The sequence below is a fragment of the Centruroides sculpturatus genome, unplaced genomic scaffold (assembly GCF_000671375.1).
Source record: "Centruroides sculpturatus isolate CEXI.00-Female unplaced genomic scaffold, Cexi_2.0 scaffold20, whole genome shotgun sequence".
Lineage (NCBI taxonomy): Eukaryota > Metazoa > Arthropoda > Arachnida > Scorpiones > Buthidae > Centruroides > Centruroides sculpturatus.
In genome coordinates, this window is record NW_019384333.1 from 690,894 (window position 1) to 718,815 (window position 27,922).

At 29.1% G+C, this 27,922-nt stretch overlaps 1 protein-coding gene across 1 annotated transcript in view; it reads right to left on the bottom strand.

Moving 5' to 3' along the window:
• Positions 1-27,922, bottom strand: part of LOC111630859 (protein N-terminal asparagine amidohydrolase-like) — a 56,392-nt gene that overhangs the window by 16,126 nt on the left and 12,344 nt on the right. Inside the window, exons 2-6 of the mRNA XM_023375023.1 lie at positions 17,150-17,234; positions 4,222-4,324; positions 4,044-4,109; positions 2,765-2,873; positions 2,558-2,631 (exon numbers count right to left, since the gene is read on the bottom strand). Coding sequence (XP_023230791.1) covers positions 2,558-2,631; positions 2,765-2,873; positions 4,044-4,109; positions 4,222-4,324; positions 17,150-17,233 — 436 coding nt within the window. The 5' untranslated portion in view covers position 17,234. The remainder of the gene's footprint in view (positions 1-2,557; positions 2,632-2,764; positions 2,874-4,043; positions 4,110-4,221; positions 4,325-17,149; positions 17,235-27,922) is intronic.

The following is a 27,922-nucleotide window of genomic DNA, read 5'->3' on the forward strand; positions in this document are numbered from 1 at the left end:
ATCTTTTCTTGATTTTGGGATTTGGCTGGCTAATTTGCTGGCTATTAATAATGGAAAATGGCATGGAGGTGATCAGTCAAATTTGGAAGAAAAAGTCATGGTCATTTGTAAGTAAGTTATCTACAACCTCTCTGGACAGATTTGAGGTTCTAAGCCTCACTTTTGCCTTGCAGCCAAACATGGCCTCATAGGGTGACTGCTGAATGCCCTGATGAAAAGAACTTTCATGAATTAAATAAATAGGACACCCTTAGCCCAATGTGTTGATTTATTTATCTGTATCCATATCATCATCATATTCTGAACATCCTGGTTGGCACGTTCAATGGAATCTTGCCTCAGTTTTCCATGTACTAGTTTCAGTTCAGGCCATATGTTCTTTAGTTCATTTATAACTTAATTTGCAAATTTTCTCCCATTATCTGATTGAAGTCCACTTGGAGCACCTATAGTGGTGACAATATCAAGTAGCTGGTAAGCAACTTCTACTCTTTGCTTTTCAGAGGTAACAATAATATATAAATTTGGTTAAATGATCCTGATAATTGAGTATAAACTTGTACTTGCCATCATGATCACTCTGCATGTTTGTAAAGATCAACCTGGCATCTTGAGTTAAATTCTTTAAATATCAAAGGTTTAGAAATTAACCTTTCTTGGGATTTGACAATTTGGTCTGACATGGCTTGCATAAGTAGAGGTACTGTACAATATAATGATTTCTTTGATGACATTTTTGTACTTAGTTCATAGCTCCTTTTCCATCTGTGTCTGACCTCCATGTCCAATTTTCAAGTGGGTATCATGCAATATGTTGAAAAATTCTGCTGTATGTATATAGTACAAAATATCACTATTGTGTCCTGTTATTGGCACAATAAGTGTTTCTTGGGTTAACTTCAATAACATCATATTTTCTTAGTCAATGGTAGTCAATACTTTCTTTTTTCTGCTTTGCTTTTGCCTTTTAACATCTATAAAAGTGCTGTATTTGTCTCTGATGAGCATCCTGCTATTATTTGCTTTTTGCAGCAACATATTCAAAAGTATCTGAGAACGTGATTTTCATATCAGATGTTGGTTCTGCATTTACATGTAGTCCAACTTCACCCAGCATATTTGTCCCATCAGAAGTAGCCATGGGACAACCTATGGAATAACAATTATGAATATTTGAAATTATAATATTGTTACATGGGATACAGCCCCAGTAAATTGTGTTCTATTGCTAATTTAGTATGTTCCATTAAGAGAAAACATGTTGTAGCAAACAATCCTTTATTAACTTCAGCATAATTACTGTATGCTCCTTCCAGCAATATGTGTCATCACATGTACTCCATAACACATCATACATGCCCTATGACAACCTTTGAACTCAAAGTAGTCATATAGAATACTATATAAATACGAAGAATACAGTACTCACAATTAAACCGTAAAACTCAAAATAATAACAAGTCACAGAGGCAGGATCTTCTCCAAAAAGCAGCAGACATACAGAATATTATCATCACAATGTGGCACCTTCCTTGCTAGCATGTGCGTGGCAACATCAAATTGGAAGCAAAAGATGTGCTGCCTACCGGACAGTGCATCAGCACATTAAATTTTGGCCAGAAATTTCCCACCATTTTGCAAAATGGCTGGCCAAAGTAGCATATACACTGGTCATTTCAAGTACATCAAACATTGGCCACTCTTCTTGGCCAAAGTGTGAAATGGCCAGCCAATTCGGAAACTGGCTGAACTTTGGGCTTTCGCCATAACACATAAAATGGCTAGGATCACATTAATATATAAAAATTAGAAGAAACAATAAATGTCTTCACATTACATCCTTTCACACACATCAGGGACACAACTGTCTTTCTGGTGAAATCAATCTGAAGCGGGACTCAAACCTGCAACTCCCATATACTATGTAGATGCATTGCCAGTTACACTTCCCAGACCTCCAGGCAACTTTTGCTTTCAGAACTATTATTAATTTAGATATAACCATGGCTCCAACTGTAAGCAAAGATAACCCAGAGGTCAACATAGCATAACTGGCACTGGCAACACATCCGCACGGTATAAGGAAGTTGTGGGTTTGAGTCCTACTTTGGGCCAATTCTTTTCTTTCAAAAAAATTCTAAATTTAAATTTATTATAATTATTAAATCTAGTACAAGATTGTCTAGAGGTAGGTAGTTATGCTACAAATTATTTAGCCATATTATATCCCAATAATTTGGCAGTTTGTTTGGCTTTAAATCATTCATTTGATTAAATTAAATTTTTTTTGCTTCCTTAATGATGATTGATTTTTCTCTTGTGACATAAAATAATGCACAAAATTTTTAAATCAAGAAATTCTGATTATTCTACTAAACAATGGTAATATTATTCAATGTTATGTGTAACAAGTAACTAAAATAACAATTTTGCCATTAAAAGTTAAGTCATTTGATAATGAAGTTGCAAACAATATTTTCTTAGTAAATAATAATTGAGATTTATGAAACATTAGTACAAATTTGAAGTTATGAATTAAAATAGTAATTATACTTACACAGAAGTTGAATGGCTAATTGTTCCGAATAATTCCGACTATCAAGAAATCCTCCTACTATATGTAATTCCAACCTATAAATATAATTATATATTCAAATACCAGACACATTATTATTTGTCAGTATAAGAAATATTCTCTGAAATTCAAAGTTAATAACATCGTTTCTACCCCAAATTATTAAACAACTTGTTTATAATAACTAACCTGCCTTCAGGAGCACTTAAAGATAAATCTTCTACACGTCTAACAAGGTTGGCCACTCCTTGTTGTAAACCAGATCCATCAAAATGAGCAAGTCCAACAGCTCCAGATCCTAAAATTTGAAAGAATTAATGTATTTTTTATTCATTTTCTATATATTTTTGGGCTGTAATTTTCAAATTATAGACCTATAGCTTCCCGCTGTCATCTGTCCCTCCTTAATCTCAAAAATGGAGTTAGTTAGATGAAAATCAAGACCAGATATGGAAAGTTTAGAGGTCAGAGACCTCAATTAACTATATACAAAAACTTCCCGCCTGAACTGAAAGTTGCATGATATATTAAATTAAAATATAATTGTCACAATGCAGGGCTGCAATTTTTAATGTCACAATGACTAAACTATTTTTGTTTTTTTTTTTTAATTTACTTCTTGGCTTACAATTAGAGGGAATTTTAAATTATTATTGAAATTTATAACATTTTTCTGCTCTCAAACTGTAGATAAAAAATGAAATTAAAATGAATATTAAATATTTTACAAATTAGGATTAAATTTTGTGAAACATTTGTTTCTTCTGAGGTTTATGTATCTGAATGATAAATATTAAAGCAAGTAAATTTTTACAATTAATAATTATAGAACAAATTTTTTTCTGAAAATATTTTATATTTTTTTTGCTAAAAATACAGTTTAAATTCATTAAGTTTTTTTTTTACATTTGAGAAATTCAATAAGTTAAAATAATGACTGTATTAAGAAGTTGCTACAACATTCACTTTAATGCTTTCAAAGTAATTTCAAAAAACAGCAGAAAACAGTTAGCCATTTTTAAATAAGTTTTAAAGATAGAAGTAGAATTATTCCTAAAATATTAAAATAAATATTGTAATGATTTTGTGAGACTTAATTTTAATTTATTGATTTGAACATAAGGAAACTTTTTTACTCTAATATTTTATAAAGCTTATTTTTCTAGAAGTTCAATGTATATAAGCAAAAAATTATTGTTATGTAAATAATTGATAACATACATTATTTGTTAATTTAACGTTCTGAATTCATTAACTGAAAATTTAAGTAAAAAGTACTGTTATGTCTATATATAAAAATTTTGTTTTAAGTTATAACACAAATGTAAAATCAAACTCTGAATTTGTGTATACAGCGTATTATAAGTGAAATATTTTATGTAAAACATAAAAATTAACAATACATGTGAGTGTGTGCATGTGTCTGCATAAAAGCTGATTTAAATAAAACTTGGCAAAACTTTCTTACCTGTATGTCTTAAAACCACAATAATGCAAGTGGTGGCATCATCAGTTCCTAATATATTGATATGTTCTAGTAAAAAAAAATTTCATATTATTAAGATAAAATAAATTTAGCAATCATCATTAGTAAATATACTTAAGAACATTTATTTCAAGTTTATGAATTTTCTTTTTTAACTTACTGTCATGTAAACCAGTCACAGCAAATTCCCTTTGATGGATATATAGAAGGCCCACAGGGCCAATAACCTTAGGAACCTGTGCTATCAAGGACACTGCCACCTCCTAAAATTTTTAAATAAAAAACATCTTCAATTAAAAAAAGCATAGACTAGTTTCTAATAAAAAAAAAAAAACAATAGCCATAACAAAATTTGTAGGAACTTATCTTATATATATATACACATAATTTATTTCTGTTTCACAGTTTCACACATATATAAATATTATCATTCAAAATTTTTTATTGCTTGATTGTTTAATGTATAAAAATTAATTCATTTTTATTTAATTTTATAAAAGTTAATCTTATTTCAGATATTTAGTATACATAAAAATTTACAATAAACTGTGTGTTTATACTAAACCAAACAATTGCCTTAATTAATCAGGCTATTTTTTGCTACCATTAATAATTAGATATTAAGTAATTTAGTATTAAAGGTAGACATTAGATGCCATCTCTTATTGAAATTAATAATTACGTCTGATTAATTATGGCAATCATTTGGTTTAGTATTAATAAATTGGGCTTTGTGATGTTTATATATATATATATAAACTATGTCTTTACCATCATTCACCAAACAAACTAAGTATACAAGAATGGGTACAGGATATCTCGTAGAATGTTACAAGCTAATAACTCAAGCAACTTAACTAATTAAAATATCTTTGTTCTTACCATTCTTGTTGAATTATAGCTTTGTTTTAGTGATGTAAATTTGAGTTTTTCCAATTTGAAAACAACCCAAAGTTGTTACACACTCAACTTGTGAAAAATAAATATCCATCTCAAAAGAACTGTGGGAAATTACTGTACCATAATCTTGTTCTCTTTATCTTTGCCTTCCGATAAACGATTGGCTAATTTCCTTCCCAAAGTTCCATTGCATTAAAGTTCTGACAAAAAGATTTCTTGGAACTTTAATTCGGATTCAGCAAAAATAAATGCACCTTCGTTTTTCCACATTATTGGCAAGTTGTCAATTTTTACAAGTGCAATTCTTTTAAATAAACCTGGAATGACTTTTGGCAGTAATGATGCCACCCCAAGGACACAAAAAAACTGAACTATGCAACATTTCTAGGAATTTTCTTTTAACTAATCCATGTCACCAATGGAAGGATGTTAAAGCTTGCTAAATTTTAGCTCAGGGACTAACCTATCCATTTCTATGTTAGACAGATTTCATCTTGTACAGACAATTATCTGTTTATTAATAAACGGGAATTGTTGGGACTAAAAAAAATTGTCTGCCTTAAGAAAGATCCCATCTTGGTCACATTTTATCATATATATTTCATTCTGACAAGTGCAATATAAATATTTATCACCATTTAGTATGTCAATTTACATCGAAAAACAATAATTAGATTATAAAATTGTATCATCTTATAAATAAAATTTTCACATGCAGTCATTAATACTAGATTTAGAGATTCAATATGCTTCATTTCTGTTTCACACACAAAATGATTTGAAATATAAAATAAATTTTTTAATGAAATCCACTATATTAATACCTTTACTTAAGAGTGTCCTAACTAGCGAGTTTTTTTAGATACAAGCCGTCTCTTGGCTGATTTTTTGCTTTGAGTCGAGCTAAAATTCGGGTTGTGAGCCAACTTCAGATACTCCACTGCTAGTTGGCACAGTGAACCATAGATTAAGAAAAAGAAGATGGAAACTGCCGTAAGGTGTGCAGTGTACCAATGTTCGAGGCAGTGCAACTAGTGACAAGGAAGAGAAGCATGCAAGACACTTCCACATCTGTGCAAAAACCGAGCAAAATTACAGTGCTTTCCTTTCAATGAATTTATGAATGAATAAGCAGTAATTATCAAGTTAATATTGTCACCTACTCCCAAACCGGGAAAGATGACTGGGATTGAAGATAAAGAAACATGTAGCACACAACTTTATTTAAAACTTACAAAGTTTTTATATTTTTAAATACTGTACATATGTACAATATTATATTATACTTACTACTGAATATGATTTTCTAAATGTGTTTAAGCTTTTATATACCATTCATTTACTTTCATATTCAATAAAACATACTGTATATTCATCCATATGCATATGTATTATTAGGCTTAGCTCTGTCATTGATACACATTGAAAATTTGATATAAGGAAAAAGATATTTAGTAAAAATCATTGTTTCAATAGTAATTGTAGTTGTTTTTGCTTATTTCAGTTGTTAAGAATAATATTCTGGATTATTTTTACTGAAAATTACTAGAAAGCTCTTCTGGACTCCATGTGGAAGAAGCTGTGGCCTGAGGTTGTCTGAAATGGGCTTTGAAAGATTCAAACCTGAAGCAGCAGTGATGGAGGAGATTGTATCCCTCGGCAAGTCCATGGGTCTGAACACGGATGAAGGTGGGAATATGGGAGAAACTATCAGATTTTATTCAAAAGAAACACCCAGAAAAAGTTACAACTAGGTGTGCGATGGTGCTATTTGATGAAGTCTGTTTCATCCTCCCTTTCAGAATGTTTCTGAAAGGGAGGATGAAACAGACCTCATTGGACAGGTTTTTATCAAAAACCCCTGCAGATGAAAGTGAGGAAAGTTGGCAAAAATTAGTGAATAAGATTCAGTTATTCAGTTCAGTCTTTCTCCTCCACCTCTGTCAGCATCTTCAAGTCATCTGATCTCTAAGGTAAATGCTGTACATCATACAGTAGTTAATAAAACCAGTTTATTGCAATACATTCTATTGTGTTTTTATACAATATTTATTATTTATAAGTACATTTTTATTATTTAAAAACATGTAACAAAAAACATTGCAGTATTTTCAGGAGTCTGGAATGGATTAATGGCATTTCAATGGGGAAAATGGATTTGACATATGAGCAATTTGAGTTAAGAACTCTGTCATAAAACAATGAAACAAATTAAACTCTTAAGTCAAAGCACTACTGTATTTACAGTAAGACCCTGCTTAAACCCAAAACAAAAAGTATCATATTTGTTTTGGGTACTAATTGGAAATCTGTTATAAGCAGGGGATATATTCCTAGGTGACAAAGCTCTAAATAAAACAGCATTAAACAAGGTCCTTTTAACACAGACTAAATAGGGAAAGAGGAACACACAATCCAAAAATAAACAGATTTTACTTTAATTTTCAGTTATTTTTATATTAATTTGTATAATGATATAAGTTAAATAACACACAAACATTTGCACACAGAAATGTAAAGTTCATTTTTTTGTGATGAGGTCCTGGTTCTTCTGACATTCATTTTTTACGATAAAGTTGTGTAGCTTCATTTGTCGCATTTTTCTTTCTTTCCTTAAGCAAATGTCAGTAGCAAGAGATCACATCCAAAACACATCTTGCTTTTGTACTCCTTTCAAAATCTGGATCATTCACTACAATTTGATCTATGATTTCGGTTATCATTACCAAACTTTTACTAAGGAAATCTGTAGAGAAATTCTTTGGATTCTTCATTTTCAGAATCACTATTTCCAGTTCTACATGGATTCCTTGTTCTGCTAGTTCTTGAAATTCATTGGTAAGGTTCTCATCAGAAACCTGCAGTATCTTTTCAATATCTTGCTCGTCTACATCTCATAGTCCTGCTGTATTAATTAGGTTGACAATATAGTCAACCTAACGATACAGCGATATGCTCTTTTCCTTGAGAATTCTTGGATACCTTCAGCCATAACTTCTTCCACACTTCATTCGTGCATTTATCAGTTAATTCTTGCCAAGCAAAAATGATATTGCCTATAACAGCCATGATATAATTTTTCCAAAATTGCACCAAACATAGATTTAAGGAAAGTACAGTGCTATGACGAATTGCCACCTTTTGCTGATTGGTTCATGTTCAGGAATAATCATATTATACACAAATCAATGAAATGCCACAATAATTTGAATCAGCATAAATTTTGAGCTTTTTTTAGATTTTGAACAGATGTTATATCAAATCAGTGTTAAGCAGGATCTTACTGTACTTTCATATAAAATTAAAATTTCTTTATATAAAAATGTTTTTATTTTCTAATTCTATATTTGTTAAATTCCCTTTTTTTTCAATATATTTCACCTTTCCATATTCACAAATTCTGTGGAACATAACTGTACAAAAATAAGACTCTTCAACTATACATTTGGATTAAAATTGAATTAAAATTTGATGTTTAATACAGTTTGTGTAATTATTAGTTGAACATTTATTTATAAACCACTTCAAGGTAGTTTGTAAATTTGACTAAATTTAAATTGTTTAGGAACTGAAACAAAATATTAGCTTTATTTTGTACTCTTAATTAAAAATAATTATGTTCATATAGACAACCAAGCCTAAATTATTCTAATGATCAAATGGATTAACTATCAGATTATAACTTGGCTAATTAATTTCATAATGTTACAAAATTTGGACTAAAGATAGGCCGTTCTGCAACAAATTAATTAATTTAGATTATATTGAAAGAACTTAATTGAAAACTTGATCTAATCATTATAATTAATACAAAATGGCAGTGTAAATTCCTTTATTTCAAATTATGTATTATTTATAGCAAATAATGTATGTAGAAACCAGATGAGGGTAACCAAAAATAACAGAAAACACATCTTTTTTATCCAGCAAAGAAAATTACCATTTCTGACTTTATTTTATTGGTATTCCTCAATTACAAATTAGAATAACTTAAGAAATTGAACATGTAACTAATAATATCAAAAGCGCTCAGCAACTAAATAATGAGAAACAAAACACCTTTTTTGCCGAGAAATAAATATAATTTGAAAAAACAAACGTTTTCAGCCTAGTTAATAGGCTATCTTCAGGTCGAAAAAATGGAACGTAAATGTTCCATAATGTTTTTTGACCTGAAGATGGCCTATTAACTAGGCTGAAAACGTTTGTTTTTTCAAATTATATTTATTTCTCGGCAAAAAAGGTGTTTTGTTTCTCATTATTTAGTTGCTGAGCGCTTTTGATATTATTAGTTACATGTTCAATTTCTTAAGTTATTCTAATTTGTAATTGAGGAATACCAATAAAATAAAGTCAGAAATGGTAATTTTCTTTGCTGGATAAAAAAGATGTGTTTTCTGTTATTTTTGGTTACCCTCATCTGGTTTCTACATACATTATTTGCTATAAATAATACATAATTTGAAATAAAGGAATTTACACTGCCATTTTGTATTAATTATAATGATTAGATCAAGTTTTCAATTAAGTTCTTTCAATATAATCTAAATTAATTAATTTGTTGCAGAACGGCCTATCTTTAGTCCAAATTTTGTAACATTATGAAATTAATTAGCCAAGTTATAATCTGATAGTTAATCCATTTGATCATTAGAATAATTTAGGCTTGGTTGTCTATATGAACATAATTATTTTTAATTAAGAGTACAAAATAAAGCTAATATTTTGTTTCAGTTCCTAAACAATTTAAATTTAGTCAAATTTACAAACTACCTTGAAGTGGTTTATAAATAAATGTTCAACTAATAATTACACAAACTGTATTAAACATCAAATTTTAATTCAATTTTAATCCAAATGTATAGTTGAAGAGTCTTATTTTTGTACAGTTATGTTCCACAGAATTTGTGAATATGGAAAGGTGAAATATATTGAAAAAAAAGGGAATTTAACAAATATAGAATTAGAAAATAAAAACATTTTTATATAAAGAAATTTTAATTTTATATGAAAGTACAGTAAGATCCTGCTTAACACTGATTTGATATAACATCTGTTCAAAATCTAAAAAAAGCTCAAAATTTATGCTGATTCAAATTATTGTGGCATTTCATTGATTTGTGTATAATATGATTATTCCTGAACACGAACCAATCAGCAAAAGGTGGCAATTCGTCATAGCACTGTACTTTCCTTAAATCTATGTTTGGTGCAATTTTGGAAAAATTATATCATGGCTGTTATAGGCAATATCATTTTTGCTTGGCAAGAATTAACTGATAAATGCACGAATGAAGTGTGGAAGAAGTTATGGCTGAAGGTATCCAAGAATTCTCAAGGAAAAGAGCATATCGCTGTATCGTTAGGTTGACTATATTGTCAACCTAATTAATACAGCAGGACTATGAGATGTAGACGAGCAAGATATTGAAAAGATACTGCAGGTTTCTGATGAGAACCTTACCAATGAATTTCAAGAACTAGCAGAACAAGGAATCCATGTAGAACTGGAAATAGTGATTCTGAAAATGAAGAATCCAAAGAATTTCTCTACAGATTTCCTTAGTAAAAGTTTGGTAATGATAACCGAAATCATAGATCAAATTGTAGTGAATGATCCAGATTTTGAAAGGAGTACAAAAGCAAGATGTGTTTTGGATGTGATCTCTTGCTACTGACATTTGCTTAAGGAAAGAAAGAAAAATGCGACAAATGAAGCTACACAACTTTATCGTAAAAAATGAATGTCAGAAGAACCAGGACCTCATCACAAAAAAATGAACTTTACATTTCTGTGTGCAAATGTTTGTGTGTTATTTAACTTATATCATTATACAAATTAATATAAAAATAACTGAAAATTAAAGTAAAATCTGTTTATTTTTGGATTGTGTGTTCCTCTTTCCCTATTTAGTCTGTGTTAAAAGGACCTTGTTTAATGCTGTTTTATTTAGAGCTTTGTCACCTAGGAATATATCCCCTGCTTATAACAGATTTCCAATTAGTACCCAAAACAAATATGATACTTTTTGTTTTGGGTTTAAGCAGGGTCTTACTGTAAATACAGTAGTGCTTTGACTTAAGAGTTTAATTTGTTTCATTGTTTTATGACAGAGTTCTTAACTCAAATTGCTCATATGTCAAATCCATTTTCCCCATTGAAATGCCATTAATCCATTCCAGACTCCTGAAAATACTGCAATGTTTTTTGTTACATGTTTTTAAATAATAAAAATGTACTTATAAATAATAAATATTGTATAAAAACACAATAGAATGTATTGCAATAAACTGGTTTTATTAACTACTGTATGATGTACAGCATTTACCTTAGAGATCAGATGACTTGAAGATGCTGACAGAGGTGGAGGAGAAAGACTGAACTGAATAACTGAATCTTATTCACTAATTTTTGCCAACTTTCCTCACTTTCATCTGCAGGGGTTTTTGATAAAAACCTGTCCAATGAGGTCTGTTTCATCCTCCCTTTCAGAAACATTCTGAAAGGGAGGATGAAACAGACTTCATCAAATAGCACCATCGCACACCTAGTTGTAACTTTTTCTGGGTGTTTCTTTTGAATAAAATCTGATAGTTTCTCCCATATTCCCACCTTCATCCGTGTTCAGACCCATGGACTTGCCGAGGGATACAATCTCCTCCATCACTGCTGCTTCAGGTTTGAATCTTTCAAAGCCCATTTCAGACAACCTCAGGCCACAGCTTCTTCCACATGGAGTCCAGAAGAGCTTTCTAGTAATTTTCAGTAAAAATAATCCAGAATATTATTCTTAACAACTGAAATAAGCAAAAACAACTACAATTACTATTGAAACAATGATTTTTACTAAATATCTTTTTCCTTATATCAAATTTTCAATGTGTATCAATGACAGAGCTAAGCCTAATAATACATATGCATATGGATGAATATACAGTATGTTTTATTGAATATGAAAGTAAATGAATGGTATATAAAAGCTTAAACACATTTAGAAAATCATATTCAGTAGTAAGTATAATATAATATTGTACATATGTACAGTATTTAAAAATATAAAAACTTTGTAAGTTTTAAATAAAGTTGTGTGCTACATGTTTCTTTATCTTCAATCCCAGTCATCTTTCCCGGTTTGGGAGTAGGTGACAATATTAACTTGATAATTACTGCTTATTAGTTCAAAAATTCATTGAAAGGAAAACACTGTAATATTGTTCAGTTTTGACAAGAAGTGTCTTGCATGCTTTTCTCCCTTGTCACTAGTGGTGTTGCCTCAAACATTGGTATATCATACACCATAGGACAGTTTTCCATTTCTTAATTTTTTTTAATGGTTTGCTGTGGCACTAACTGCACCAACTAGCAGTGGGTTAAAGCTGGCTCATAACCCGAATTTTAGCTCTCAACTCAAAGCAAGAGATTGGCCGAGAGACAGCTTGTATCTTGAAAAACTCATTAGTTGGGATACTCATAAGTCAAGATACACTGTATATGGAAATTATAATTAATTTACTCTTATTAAAGCACTTTAATTTTTATCTCGTATTATCTTTGGAAATCATACATGTTTTTAGTAACACGATCTGTACTCTTCTATTAAAATTTTAATAGAGAATTTCAATTAAAAATCTCTATTAAAATTTTAGATTCCTCATCTACAAGCTTTACATTATGAAGAACATTCCTTTTANGAATTAGTCTAGAATCGGTTAATTTTATAGAAGAAAACCTTTCAAACAGCCTTAGTCCGTAAAGTTCCCACCTATCGGGCTGCGATTGGCTCATGTATTTAATCATTCCTACAACGTAATTTTCGGTTAGCGTGGAACGTATCTAAGCGTTATAGGGGGGTCTACTGTATTTAAAAACAAAATATCAAAAAGAAAATTAAGAAAGGGTTATAAATTAATGAAAAAAGGAGAAACAACATTACAACTTGAAAGAAATATTAATTAAATGATAAGGAAGAAATACATGCTGTCACATTTAATTACATATGAATAGAAACATTCATAATTTGGAACAGTTTTATATGTATATAAGGAAGAATTAAAGAGAGAACAAATTATTAAAAATCAACATCACAAATAGTTTTGTGAGAAATAAAAAAATATGTTAGCTGATAACTAATGACTATCACAAGGTTATAAAAACAGCTGATAAGATCCTATAAAAACATTCTGTTAGAAATTTTAGAATATGTGTATATGCATTTTGTGTGTTTGTGTATGTACACACATATCCAGTTGTCATATAAAATTACTTTATTCATACTTCATTTGTCAACGTTAGTTTGAATTACAAAAATCCATCTCACCCGAATGTATTTACAACCAATGAGACAGATTTTGCATTTCACACGTTAATAATAATTTTCAGCTTAAATCATTGATCAGAAACGGTATAATTATGTAATTAAATTTTGATGGTGATGCAACTATTTTGATAGACAACATCTTAATTTAAGAGAGCGACATCTGCCGCTTAATATCATTTAGGATTTGCAATTTTTGATGTTATCATATTTTAATCTTTAATTATATAAATGCAGACAAAATCAGAACAAAATATTTTATGATGTGTTGATAATTTTTTCTACTCTAATACAACACAATCTTTACAACCTGTAAAAGTAGCAGTCTAATCATTGTGTTGCAAAAACACAAATTTGTGCATTGCAGATCTAACTTTAGAATTTCTNCCTACGATAGATGGCGCGCATTTACACGAGCATTCGAGCACAGTGTGTTCGATCGATTTCAAATTGTGAAGACCATTTCCCCCCTCCAAAAAATATCTCTATATATGCATTTATTATTTACGATATTTGTTATAATTTTTGTTTAATCACTTTATTTCAACTTTTTTTTGCTAATTACGTAATCGCTCAAACTTTGTTAAAGCCTTAACTGTATCATGAACAACAACCGAAGTTGTAGAAGGAAATTCACCCATTTTACCGATCTAGGGATCCCCCTTTTCCAAATTTTAATATCAACTCAAAATAATTTAAAAAGACAAATTACAATGAAATGGTTTATTATCCAACTATGAGAAATTTCACAACACGCCAAGGAAGAGAGGAAGGAACAATTAAATAATCAAAATTATGAAGGATTAAAAAATATATATAAAAATGGGGAATATCGAACTTCCAACAATCTCTGCGAGTATGTGGGCTAAATTTAAAGAATCCGTGCTTCTCGCTTGGACAATTGTATGTGGCCAACTCACACGTCGAAAAACCTTTTGATTTATTCATGTATGCACCAGACGGAAAAACAAAAAATATCGTGTATCCACAAAGCACTCCAATAAATACAGTGGTACCTCAGGTTACGAACGCCCCAGCATACGAAATTTTCAGGATACGACATGAAATTAAAACATATTCTTGCTCCACGATACGAACAAAAACTCACCATACGACGTTACATTAGTTCGCATTTTTCATTTGTTTTTCTTACTACAGTTATTTTTTTTAATGTATTACTTGGCTTTAATTTGAGTATGTTTTTCGCGTTGGAACGAATTATTTGGTTTTACATGTAATCGTATGGGAAAAGATGATCCACCTTACGACATTTTCATGATATGATCTCAGTTTCAGAACGGATTAATTTCGTATCCTGAGGTACCACTGTAAATAAAATTGAAACGACACTTTGAAATGTTTTCCCGATGAAAATGAATAATAATAATAAGTTTCAATGAAAATGATAAAATGTAAATTTAATTTTATCATAACGAGTTTGCTTGAATTTCCTTCTGAGATCATAGCAATGCGCGACGGGTAAGCTAGTATGCAATAAAACATATGGATGAATATACAGTATATGTGTATTTATTATTAGGCTTAGCTCTGTCATTGATAGACAGAGAATTTGATATAAGAAACTGGATTTTTAGTAAAAATCATTGTTTCAATAGGTAATTGTAGTTGATTTTGCTTATTTCAGTCATTAAGAGTAATTTTACGAATTATTTTTACTAAAAATCCCTAGAAAGTGCTTCTGGATATTCATCCTGAAAAAAATGAATAAAGACAATAGAGTAACTATCACATACAAGTACTATACAGTGCACAAGTCATGTTGAAATGAAAGTACAGTACTGTAATGACAAACCTTCACAATGTTGTGAAAATTTTTCCATTTTCAACCATTCATCATTTTTATTACTCTTTCAAAGGCTGATGTGCTAGCTTACAGAAAAACACACAATCAAGTGACATGGGCATTAGTTCACTTCCATGTTGTGTGTGGTGCCACTGTCTCTCATTATTCGAGTTTTCAATCTTTTCTTTCTTAAGGCAGTGAATGCTGCAACATCTGCAAAACTTCATTTTTCCTACCATGGGTCTGACTAAAGTGAGTGCGAAAGACAATGCTGAGAAGAAAAAGCAGATGATGTTCATTGACTTAAAGAAAGAAATTATTAAAAAACATGACCAAGGTGTGTGTACAGTCAACTTGGCAAAGTAGTACGAGTATAACACTTCTACAATCTGTGTGCGGTGCCACTGTCTCTCATTTTGCAAATTTTCCATCTTTTCTTTCTTTGTTTATGCATGGCAAAAGAGCAAAAACAGCAAATAAGATTCAGTTATTCTGTTCAGCCTTTCTCCTCCACCTTCGTCAGCATCTGATATCCAAGATAAATGCTGTACATTATACAGTACTTAATGAAACTAGTTTATTGCAATACATTCTATTGTATTTTTATATAATATTCGTTATTTATAAGTACATTTTTCTTATTTAAAAACATATAACAAAAAAATTGGGATATTTCGGGGGTCTGAAACGGATTAATGGCATTTCAATTCATTTCAATGGGAAAAATTGATTTCACATACAAGTAATTTGAGTTACGAGCTCCATCACAGAACGAATTAAACTCATAAGTTAAGGCACCACTGTATATATGTTGATTAATTTTTTCATCAATCAATGAAACTTTTTGAATTCATTTATTCTGAGCAATCAATTTATAAATTCATCATTTAGGAATGAATCTCTCATTTTGAACATTATACACTTAAAAATTTGTTTCCTATTATTAAATCAAATAATTTTTGCATTCTCTAGAGGAAAACTAATTCAGAATTTATTTATTTAAATAAGTCTTAATATTTAAAACATTAAATTATTCTTAAAACTTTGTTTTCGGTCAACTTTATCTTTTTATCATGTAATGCTTTGAAGTAATAATATTTCCTAACAGTGATTGGATTTTTAATTATTGGCTTATCATCAGTGAAAATTTTAACTGTTTTACATAATTTTGCAGGACAGCCTCTAATAAAAGGTCATCTCTCCAAAGAAAACCTGTTTTCTTCTTAGTGATGAACACAACAGAATTGAAGAGGACTTAGTTTCTTCTATATATTTTTAAATTGTAAACATTAAAAATAAATTTATAAAAAGATTTTAAATCAAAATTTGCATTTAATTGGACAATAAAGCATATAAATTATTCCAGGTGCATTCTAAACACTATTTCAAATCTTTACACATATGCTACACTTAAAAAAGTTTGATATATTTTAACTAAATTAGAATTTTTACATGCAGTAATTAACATTTATAGAATTTTGAAATTCTTTAAATAATAACAATAAATTACACTTTATTAATTTAAAATTTAGTTTTCAATTAAATTTGTAATATACTCAATGCAAATTCAAAAATGGAAACACAGGATGACTACGATTTATGAACCATATTAAGATGCTTAATAAAAAAATTAACCAGAATAGATATCATAAAATGGTTTTCGCATTGAATATGGTAACTCGAGATCTCTGGACATTTTTCTTTTAAGAAAAAAAAAAAAACAGTGCAATGAAAATTGGCAATTATCTGGATGTATTGACAATTGTTTTGTATAAAACATCAGCAGTTTTGATCTCCAACATATGCTGTATAATACAAGGAATCAAGTACAAACTGGATGTTGTACATACTATTACAGGTCTCATGTCAAAATTTATTAAATTTCTTAAGTACCCGTGGCTTTGTGATAGAAAGCTTTTTGAGTTATTATATTTGCTGCAAAATGCCATTGCTCTCCATATATATATAGTTTATGTTTTATTAATTATGTTAATCTGGTTAACAAATTACAGGCATCCTGTAAAAATTTAGGATACAATCAAAAAATCAAAAGAATCAAATATACTAACCTTAAGATGAGGGTATAATTCAAATAAAGTCCTTGTATCCGAGGGTACATCTTCAATAATGATACCATTTACTGCCAAAGGCATTCTGTCAAGCAAATTAAATAATAATTAATCAAAAAAATAATGCTATGGAAACTAAGATTTATAAAAATTTACAAACTTGCAAGGATCAAAATGATCCAATCCAAAGTTTTAAATTAAGGCCAATTTGTAACCTCTTTGGTTATGCATGCAATCTCCAGCAGATGGCATTAAAAATGTATTGTTTTTTCTATGGGAAAATAATTTTCTGAAAGTTCTCAAAAACAGAAGCAGACAGAATTTTCGGAAAGGGATTTTCCCATAGAAAAAGCATTACCATTTTAATGCAGTCTGTTTGAGATCGCATACATAAGCATGCGATCTCAAACAGATTGCATTAAAATGATCATAATCAGAAAAAAAGCTTTACTTGTTGACAAAATAATTTATATTACACAATAATTAATTTTACAAGAAACCAATTTGCTAAATCTCAGCACTTTTGAAAATGAGTTTTTATTTATTCAGTATTTACGAAACATTATTAAAGAATGTTTCATAAATACTGAAACATTGTTTAATAATGAATTATATATAATCTTATATTAATTAAATTATCCACAACCGTGAGGCAGATAATAGTGAGGGCTTATCAGACCAATGATGGGCACAAACGCTAAGGGATCAAAGTGAAAACAATTTAATAAACTCAAAAAATTACTACATAAGTGTGAAAACGAAAACCCAAAATGCATTTCGGACTATTTTCCCAATAGAAAATAGTCCCTCATCAGTTGGTATTAGTTAAAGGTAATGCTATAATAGAATTATACAAGGTAACAGTCAACTTTAAAACTAAGCCTAAAGTTATACAATATAAAAATTGAAGACACCACTATAACAGTATGAGTAGTAAGCATCATCAGTAAGTATTATCTAAAGTAGATGGTATATTAAAAATTATACAAAGTAAAGGTAAACTTAAAACTATGCCTAAAACTATACAATATAAAGGTGAAGATGCCATTATAACAGTATTACACTTGTCTACACTGATATTGCCTACTGCTCATACTGTTATAATGGCATCTTCACCTTTATATTGTATAGTTTTAGGCATAGTTTCACAGGAATTTTTTCCAAGATGAAACTTTTGAATCTTTTAATTAAGAAAATACAAAATGTAGTCAAAACTTTTTGAAAGTCACCAATCAAAAATGACATTCTACAGAAGCATATTAAAGATGAATTACGAAAAAAATCATTTCTACTATTAGGCTCAAAAACACGTTGAACAGTATGTTGACCATGCTGGAACATTTTTCAGGAGACCAAAATTCTGTCAGAAAAAGTCTAATTGATATTTGTTCAGATATAACCTTTTCTGAAGGTGAACTTGAATTGCTGTCTAATACAACACAATCTTTACAACCTGTAAAAGTAGCAGTCTAATCATTGTGTTGCAAAAACACAAATTTGTGCATTGCAGATCTAACTTTAGAATTTCTGATAGAAGAATTATCAAAATGGGATTTCTTTCTGCATAACGAACTAAAAAAAAAAAAAATTATTTTTTATGTGAAAGAGAGACAAACTATTTACTCTGATATTTTAATGTATCTACATAACCCAGAAAAATTGAACAAATGTAAGTCACACAAAATATCCAATAATGTTAAGGAAAATACAATTTTGAATGGGATTGTAGTAATCAAGCACTTATCAGAAAATGAAAACAAATCAACACTTGAGGATATCACTGAAATTAGTTTCTTATGAGAGGTGTTCATTGCTTACACGATCAACTTCTCACACTGACACGAGAACAAAGTGCACAATAAAAAAGTCAAATTTAACAATGAAAGAAATTGGACTTATTCATTAAACATAAAATGAGCATAGACACTGATACAGTAACAGTAATATAAGTAAATTTAAAAGTGTGAAAGATATAGTTAAAAAAAAATGAATTATTTTGTAGAATTTAAAAAGATTTTCAATGCTCTAATGACAGTACGTCCAACTAGTATTGATTCGAGAGAGCTTTTTCTAATACAGCTGCCATATGTACAAAAATTAGATCTAGATTAGATAATGAGAGCCTAAATATATTATGTTTTTTAAGAACCTACTTTCAAAATAGAGAAAAACATAATTAATAATCAGCATTATTTCAATGTCTGTTATATCATAATAATTGCTATCACAAGAATATTGTTTGTCTAAACTGATAGAAAACTTGAAAATAAATGGTTGTTCAATCATTCTGACAGAAATTCAGTTTCATTTTAAATCATTCGTTAATACGAATTTACCAGTAAATTACCAATAAACCGGTAATTTTGAATAAAATTACCAAATGACCAGTAATGCAATACTTGGTAAATTTGCAATCACTAATATATATATACATAAATATAAATGCTTCCAAATGCACTAGAACTAAACTGATTATTCGATTTCATTAGAAAATATTCTTACAGTCGACCCCCCTATAACGTACGTTCCTATAACGACAATTCCTATAACGTACGTTCCTATAACGACAATTCCTATAACGTAGCGAAAAAATTGTAGCAACTTTCGTATAACGTACCTCCTATAACGTCGTTTCGCGACAAGATTGATAGAGTCTGGACCAATAGTGGATGAGCAGCCGAACTACTTTCCTCCGACCCTGCGCCACGCTACGGAGCGGCTAAATTGAGTTTGCTATCGTCTGTTTAGTATTATATATAAATTATATATAAATTAGGTACTGTACATATAATTATACATTAATTATATATAAATTAGGTACTGTATATATAATTATATATTAACTTAATTTATTGTAACTTTATTATAATTATATATATGCTTTCTGCCGCCTGGCAACACGCTACGGAGATTTTAGGCTAGTAAGTTGAGTTTATTATCGTCTGCACAGTATGTAAATTAGGTACCGTAAGTCTAATACAGCACTAATTTTATACATTTCTTGTGAAAGAAACACTTCTTATTCAACGTCCATAAAAATTATTTATATTAATGATGTCTCCAAAGGTCAAGTTATTTTTCTGCCAAAAATTCGTTATCAGAAATTGCGGCCGTCGTTTCGTGTGCTGTTCCGCGATGAAAACCAGCTTTAAGCAACGGCGTAGTCGAATGGTACACACTCGGTAAGTAATCCTATAATTTTTTGTTTATAGCATAGTTTATACAGATTATTCCCAAAAAATTATACGTATTTTGGAAATGTTGAGTGGAATTAGTCTAGAATCGGTTAATTTTATAGAAGAAAACCTTTCAAACAGCCTTAGTCCGTAAAGTTCCCACCTATCGGGCTGCGATTGGCTCATGTATTTAATCATTCCTACAACGTAATTTTCGGTTAGCGTGGAACGTATCTAAGCGTTATAGGGGGGTCTACTGTATTTAAAAACAAAATATCAAAAAGAAAATTAAGAAAGGGTTATAAATTAATGAAAAAAGGAGAAACAACATTACAACTTGAAAGAAATATTAATTAAATGATAAGGAAGAAATACATGCTGTCACATTTAATTACATATGAATAGAAACATTCATAATTTGGAACAGTTTTATATGTATATAAGGAAGAATTAAAGAGAGAACAAATTATTAAAAATCAACATCACAAATAGTTTTGTGAGAAATAAAAAAATATGTTAGCTGATAACTAATGACTATCACAAGGTTATAAAAACAGCTGATAAGATCCTATAAAAACATTCTGTTAGAAATTTTAGAATATGTGTATATGCATTTTGTGTGTTTGTGTATGTACACACATATCCAGTTGTCATATAAAATTACTTTATTCATACTTCATTTGTCAACGTTAGTTTGAATTACAAAAATCCATCTCACCCGAATATATTTACAACCAATGAGACAGATTTTGCATTTCACACGTTAATAATAATTTTCAGCTTAAATCATTGATCAGAAACGGTATAATTATGTAATTAAATTTTGATGGTGATGCAACTATTTTGATAGACAACATCTTAATTTAAGAGAGCGACATCTGCCGCTTAATATCATTTAGGATTTGCAATTTTTGATGTTATCATATTTTAATCTTTAATTATATAAATGCAGACAAAATCAGAACAAAATATTTTATGATGTGTTGATAATTTTTTCTACAAAGTGGACTTTTTATTTACAAATATTCTAAATTATATGAATGGACATATCAAACTTTATGCATTGTTGTATAAGCAAAATCAGAACTGACAGAACAAATGAACGCATAAAATTTTTATTCTATAAAAACTGTTTTTTTTTATTAAATAAAAGGAAATAAAATTAAATTAAAAATAATAATTATGTTATTTTCCTGTAAGTCTAGAAGGAAATAAATTAGGAATGCACTATTTTTTAATAGCTTATTCAATCACACACAGGTATTGAGGGGTGGCAAATATTGCCTTTGCAACATCACCCATAAAAATTTAAATAAAAAGTCTTTTTTTTTAAAGTTATTTAATAACTTTTAATAGTATATTTTAAAATATACTATTTTTATAATATAAAATTATTATAAAAATTTTTATGTTCGTGATAATATTTCTTGAGCTTTATGATATAATGGATGTATTTCTTAACCCCTTTCTTTAGATTAGAGTGAATGAACTTCATACTGATAATATTGACATAAGAGCTATATAAAAATAATTTTCAAATAAACAAAAATATGCATTTCTTTTAAAAGTAGCATGGTCTTTTAATTCCTATAAATTGTCACTAAAAAAATTTCAATATTTGTTGCCAGATATACTGGTGATGTCATTCCTATTGTTAAAGCAAACAAGATCAAATGTAATTGTATTCTCTCTTCGCAGAGTATCTACTCAAACAACGATGGACTTTGAATAAATCCGTCAGATATTTATCCATTGCCAGGTTGTGCACTTATTTATGACAAAATATTGGCAAGTGTTTGGCAGTGAGATAAAATTTCTATATTGTATTTTCATGAAGAACAAATAAAGAGATGGGGGTTGCAATAACTTAAAATTCTATCTATGGATTTCAGTACAGCATTCCAGAAGTTCAACCATCTCCATACTGGACTTATTAAAACAGTATAACACACCTCAAAAACCTGGTTGTCCAACAACAAAATTCATGAGTAAATGTAAACAAACATTCTCAGGCTCCTATTTAAAATTAAAACCACGTGGCATTTTAATTTAAATTCAAACATTAGTTTTGATTCACATTTCATTTAAAGGAAAGAAGAAAACCTGAAGCAGAGCTCGGGAGCCCAAAAACATTTCTTTACAGTTACCCACGAATTTTGTTGCTGGACACCTGGAGGTTTCCTTGAGGTGTGTTATACCATTCCGAAATTCAGAAGTATCAACATTGAAAAATACTTCTGACTTCTTTCAATAAAAACATCTATCTCAGTATGATTTATCAGCACGTGTACTAAATGTATATACACCAGTACTTATGAAGCAGTACCAAATGACCTTGAGTTACATCTGAAATAGGATGTGGTCTGGTTAAAAAAGATTCTCCACCTCTGCACTAAGATAAAGTTTTATTAAGGAATTTTTTCTCTAGAATAAATTTCAAAGAAAGAAGAAATAACACATCCAATTCCATATATGTGTATATATAGTATATGCAAAATAATGAAAATATAATCTGTTTAAGTTTGATACTCTGCTTATTTCATTGACCATCTGGTTGACATGATTTCAATATCTTCGATTTTATTGTCTTACTGTAGGCAAGTGTCTGGCGTACACAGTGCTGATACTAAAGTTTCTAAGTTGTTGTTCACAAAATATCTGAGTCAAGTGCAAACTTTCTTCTCATTCAACATTCTTAATTTTTTAATTCAACTATTATTATTATTATTATATATACAAAATACAGCATACTAAGATAGTGCTTCCCAAAATTTGTGTTTATGGACCAGTGTTTTTCATTCCAGTCCTTGATAGAGCAGTATTTTTGTGAAAGTAAATAAAAATAATTAGTATTTTGTAAAATCAAAACCATTCACACTTTTCCAGCAAATGGATTTAATGAACAAATGTTTTCAGTTTATTTTATATACCTGCCTTGAGTTTTGAACTACAAAATTCTGAAATTTCAAACGTTCAACAACGTCACTTATAAAATTTTTAAAATATTGTAATTTTGTATACAGAAAAATGTATTTTCTTGGTTTTTCATTAATATATAAAACAAAATACATAAACAATAAACCTAATAAAAGTAAAAATAATTATAGAAACAGAGAAAATGCAGTTCAAATGTATTTTTTAAATTTTAGTTTTTAGACTGAATTACCAGAAAAAAATAACAACACAACGACAAAGTATGGTTCTAATTATTTTGAAAAAAATGGGTTTGTGGTTGTTTACAAGTAATTCCCAAGCCAATTTTGATCACCGATCCACCCCTGGCATTGTGTGCTTAAATAACAACAAAAAACTGAAGTTACAAAATAACATGTTCCAAAAGACCTTTAAAAATGTTTTTAATTAGTTTTATTAATTTAATTTATAAAATTTTTAAGTGAAATCTCATCATGCAGTTTGAATAGTGTTGTGCTAAGGCATACAGTGCATGCCTTAGTTTGTTGCATTATAAATATTATTTACACTACATAATAAATATATTTGTTTTCAAATTAAAAGCAAAGTCTTTTAAACAAATTTATTATGTAAAAATTTAGATATATACTTCAACTTACAGAAAAATATAATTTTACAAAAAATTTCCATTTACTATATATCCCCTTCTTAGTTTCTATCAAATGTAATGCTAACAATAATTAATTTACCCAATATTTATCCACAAATAGCTCAGAATAATTACGAACAAATAATTTTTAAAGAAACGCTAAAATATGAAAAAATTTAAGACAAATATTTTGTGAAAATTCATTTTTTTTTAATTTTAACTAATATTAAATGAGAAAATTCCTTAGTTCATTTAGGTTTAAATAAACAAAATTATCTATTGACTCTTAAAAATGAATGTAGTACCCATAAATGCCATTCTGCAATTGCTATATCATTAAATAGTATTGTTTACAATAAAATCTATCATTTGCATAATCTAAATGGCTTCTAAAAAACTTGATAAACATCTTTTAAAATAACATAGTCTTGCATCATTCTCTACAAAGTCCAAAAGTCATATTAATATGAATTTTGAAAATATTGACACAATTTTTTTATCATTACAAAATTTATTCCTTCATTGAAATATTTGGCATTAATCTAACATCCTTAATGCAAACGAATGAATAATTTGCTACACGATATTTAAAATGATAATCTTGGCATTTCGATATCGATAACACCAATTAAACTATCCTGATGCACAAATTTAATAAATGATAAAATTCTTAAAGTATTAATATTAAAATTCATTTTTCATTAAAATCTTTTGCTAAATTAAAAGTCAATTGCTATTTAATATGGATTAATTTAATTGTAATTTGCAGAATTTTTCACAATAAGTGTTCTGTTCCATTCATCTGAGAAAGAAAACTTATCAAAAGTAATCATGAATTTTCATTAATTCCCATTTAATATTAAAATCTTAACACCAAAAGAGAGTATTAGTCTTTACTTTAAATATCTTCATTAATGAATTATTAGGTTGGCCAATGCTATATAGACGACATAACAGCAATGGATACAGATGACAAATTCTGCTTCTTTCGTTTCCACAAATAAGTTTTGCTCAATCCAGTAAAGAAGTTTTGCTTCAAAAATTTAATCAGAATGATCAAAAACTAATATCTTTACTCAAAGAAAGACCAAAATTCAATCAAAATCAAAATAAATTTGGGTATTGCCACAATTTGTCCCATGTACAAGTTCTAATGTTTTCATTAATTAATCTATTATCAGAATAATTTGATGGAAAATATTAAACCAGATTCTAACTAACAATCTAAATTATTTCCCATTGTGTTTTATATTACTAGTCAAGAAAATAAAAATCTGAAATGAAAACTTCCTAGATTCCTAAATCAATATTTAGAAATCTAGTCTAACAATTCAATCATTACTGATAAACACAAATGATGATAATATTGAATCAGTTTATATGATATCTCTTTGAAACATTTAATAATAAGTTTTGAATACAGTAGAGCGTCGTTTATCCGAATCAATTGGGGACTGGGGTTGTTCGGATAACTTATTTTTCAGATAACCGATTATGTGCGAAAAAAATATATTAATCTATCCCATGTTGACATTTTTCTCTGTTGCGTGTCGCTTCTCATTGAATTTTCGTCGATATTAAGCCTACCGTAAACTTTTCAAAATAANTCTAATACAACACAATCTTTACAACCTGTAAAAGTAGCAGTCTAATCATTGTGTTGCAAAAACACAAATTTGTGCATTGCAGATCTAACTTTAGAATTTCTGATAGAAGAATTATCAAAATGGGATTTCTTTCTGCATAACGAACTAAAAAAAAAAAAAATTATTTTTTATGTGAAAGAGAGACAAACTATTTACTCTGATATTTTAATGTATCTACATAACCCAGAAAAATTGAACAAATGTAAGTCACACAAAATATCCAATAATGTTAAGGAAAATACAATTTTGAATGGGATTGTAGTAATCAAGCACTTATCAGAAAATGAAAACAAATCAACACTTGAGGATATCACTGAAATTAGTTTCTTATGAGAGGTGTTCATTGCTTACACGATCAACTTCTCACACTGACACGAGAACAAAGTGCACAATAAAAAAGTCAAATTTAACAATGAAAGAAATTGGACTTATTCATTAAACATAAAATGAGCATAGACACTGATACAGTAACAGTAATATAAGTAAATTTAAAAGTGTGAAAGATATAGTTAAAAAAAAATGAATTATTTTGTAGAATTTAAAAAGATTTTCAATGCTCTAATGACAGTACGTCCAACTAGTATTGATTCGAGAGAGCTTTTTCTAATACAGCTGCCATATGTACAAAAATTAGATCTAGATTAGATAATGAGAGCCTAAATATATTATGTTTTTTAAGAACCTACTTTCAAAATAGAGAAAAACATAATTAATAATCAGCATTATTTCAATGTCTGTTATATCATAATAATTGCTATCACAAGAATATTGTTTGTCTAAACTGATAGAAAACTTGAAAATAAATGGTTGTTCAATCATTCTGACAGAAATTCAGTTTCATTTTAAATCATTCGTTAATACGAATTTACCAGTAAATTACCAATAAACCGGTAATTTTGAATAAAATTACCAAATGACCAGTAATGCAATACTTGGTAAATTTGCAATCACTAATATATATATACATAAATATAAATGCTTCCAAATGCACTACAACTAAACTGATTATTCGATTTCATTAGAAAATATTCTTACAGTCGACCCCCCTATAACGTACGTTCCTAAAACGACAATTCCTATAACGTAGCGAAAAAATTGTAGCAACTTTCGTATAACGTACCTCCTATAACGTCGTTTCGCGACAAGATTGATAGAGTCTGGACCAATAGTGGATGAGCAGCCGAACTACTTTCCTCCGACCCTGCGCCACGCTACGGAGCGGCTAAATTGAGTTTGCTATCGTCTGTTTAGTATTATATATAAATTATATATAAATTAGGTACTGTACATATAATTATATATTAATTATATATAAATTAGGTACTGTATATATAATTATATATTAACTTAATTTATTGTAACTTTATTATAATTATATATATGCTTTCTGCCGCCTGGCAACACGCTACGGAGATTTTAGGCTAGTAAGTTGAGTTTATTATCGTCTGCACAGTATGTAAATTAGGTACCGTAAGTCTAATACAGCACTAATTTTATACATTTCTTGTGAAAGAAACACTTCTTATTCAACGGCCATAAAAATTATTTATATTAATGATGTCTCCAAAGGTCAAGTTATTTTTCTGCGAAAAATTCGTTATTAGAAATCGCGGCCGCCGTTTCGTGCGCTGTTCCGCGACGAAAACAAGCTTGAGCAACGGCGTAGTCGAACGGTGCACACTCGGTAAGTAATCCTACAATTTTTTGTTTATAGCATAGTTTATACGGATTATTCCCAAAAAATTATACGTGTTTTGGAAATGTTGAGTGGAATTAGTCTAGAATCGGTTAATTTTATAGAAGAAAACCTTTCAAACAGCCTTAGTCCGTAAAGTTCCCACCTATCGGGCTGCGATTGGCTCATGTATTTAATCATTCCTACAACGTAATTTTCGGTTAGCGTGGAACGTATCTAAGCGTTATAGGGGGGTCTACTGTATTTAAAAACAAAATATCAAAAAGAAAATTAAGAAAGGGTTATAAATTAATGAAAAAAGGAGAAACAACATTACAACTTGAAAGAAATATTAATTAAATGATAAGGAAGAAATACATGCTGTCACATTTAATTACATATGAATAGAAACATTCATAATTTGGAACAGTTTTATATGTATATAAGGAAGAATTAAAGAGAGAACAAATTATTAAAAATCAACATCACAAATAGTTTTGTGAGAAATAAAAAAATATGTTAGCTGATAACTAATGACTATCACAAGGTTATAAAAACAGCTGATAAGATCCTATAAAAACATTCTGTTAGAAATTTTAGAATATGTGTATATGCATTTTGTGTGTTTGTGTATGTACACACATATCCAGTTGTCATATAAAATTACTTTATTCATACTTCATTTGTCAACGTTAGTTTGAATTACAAAAATCC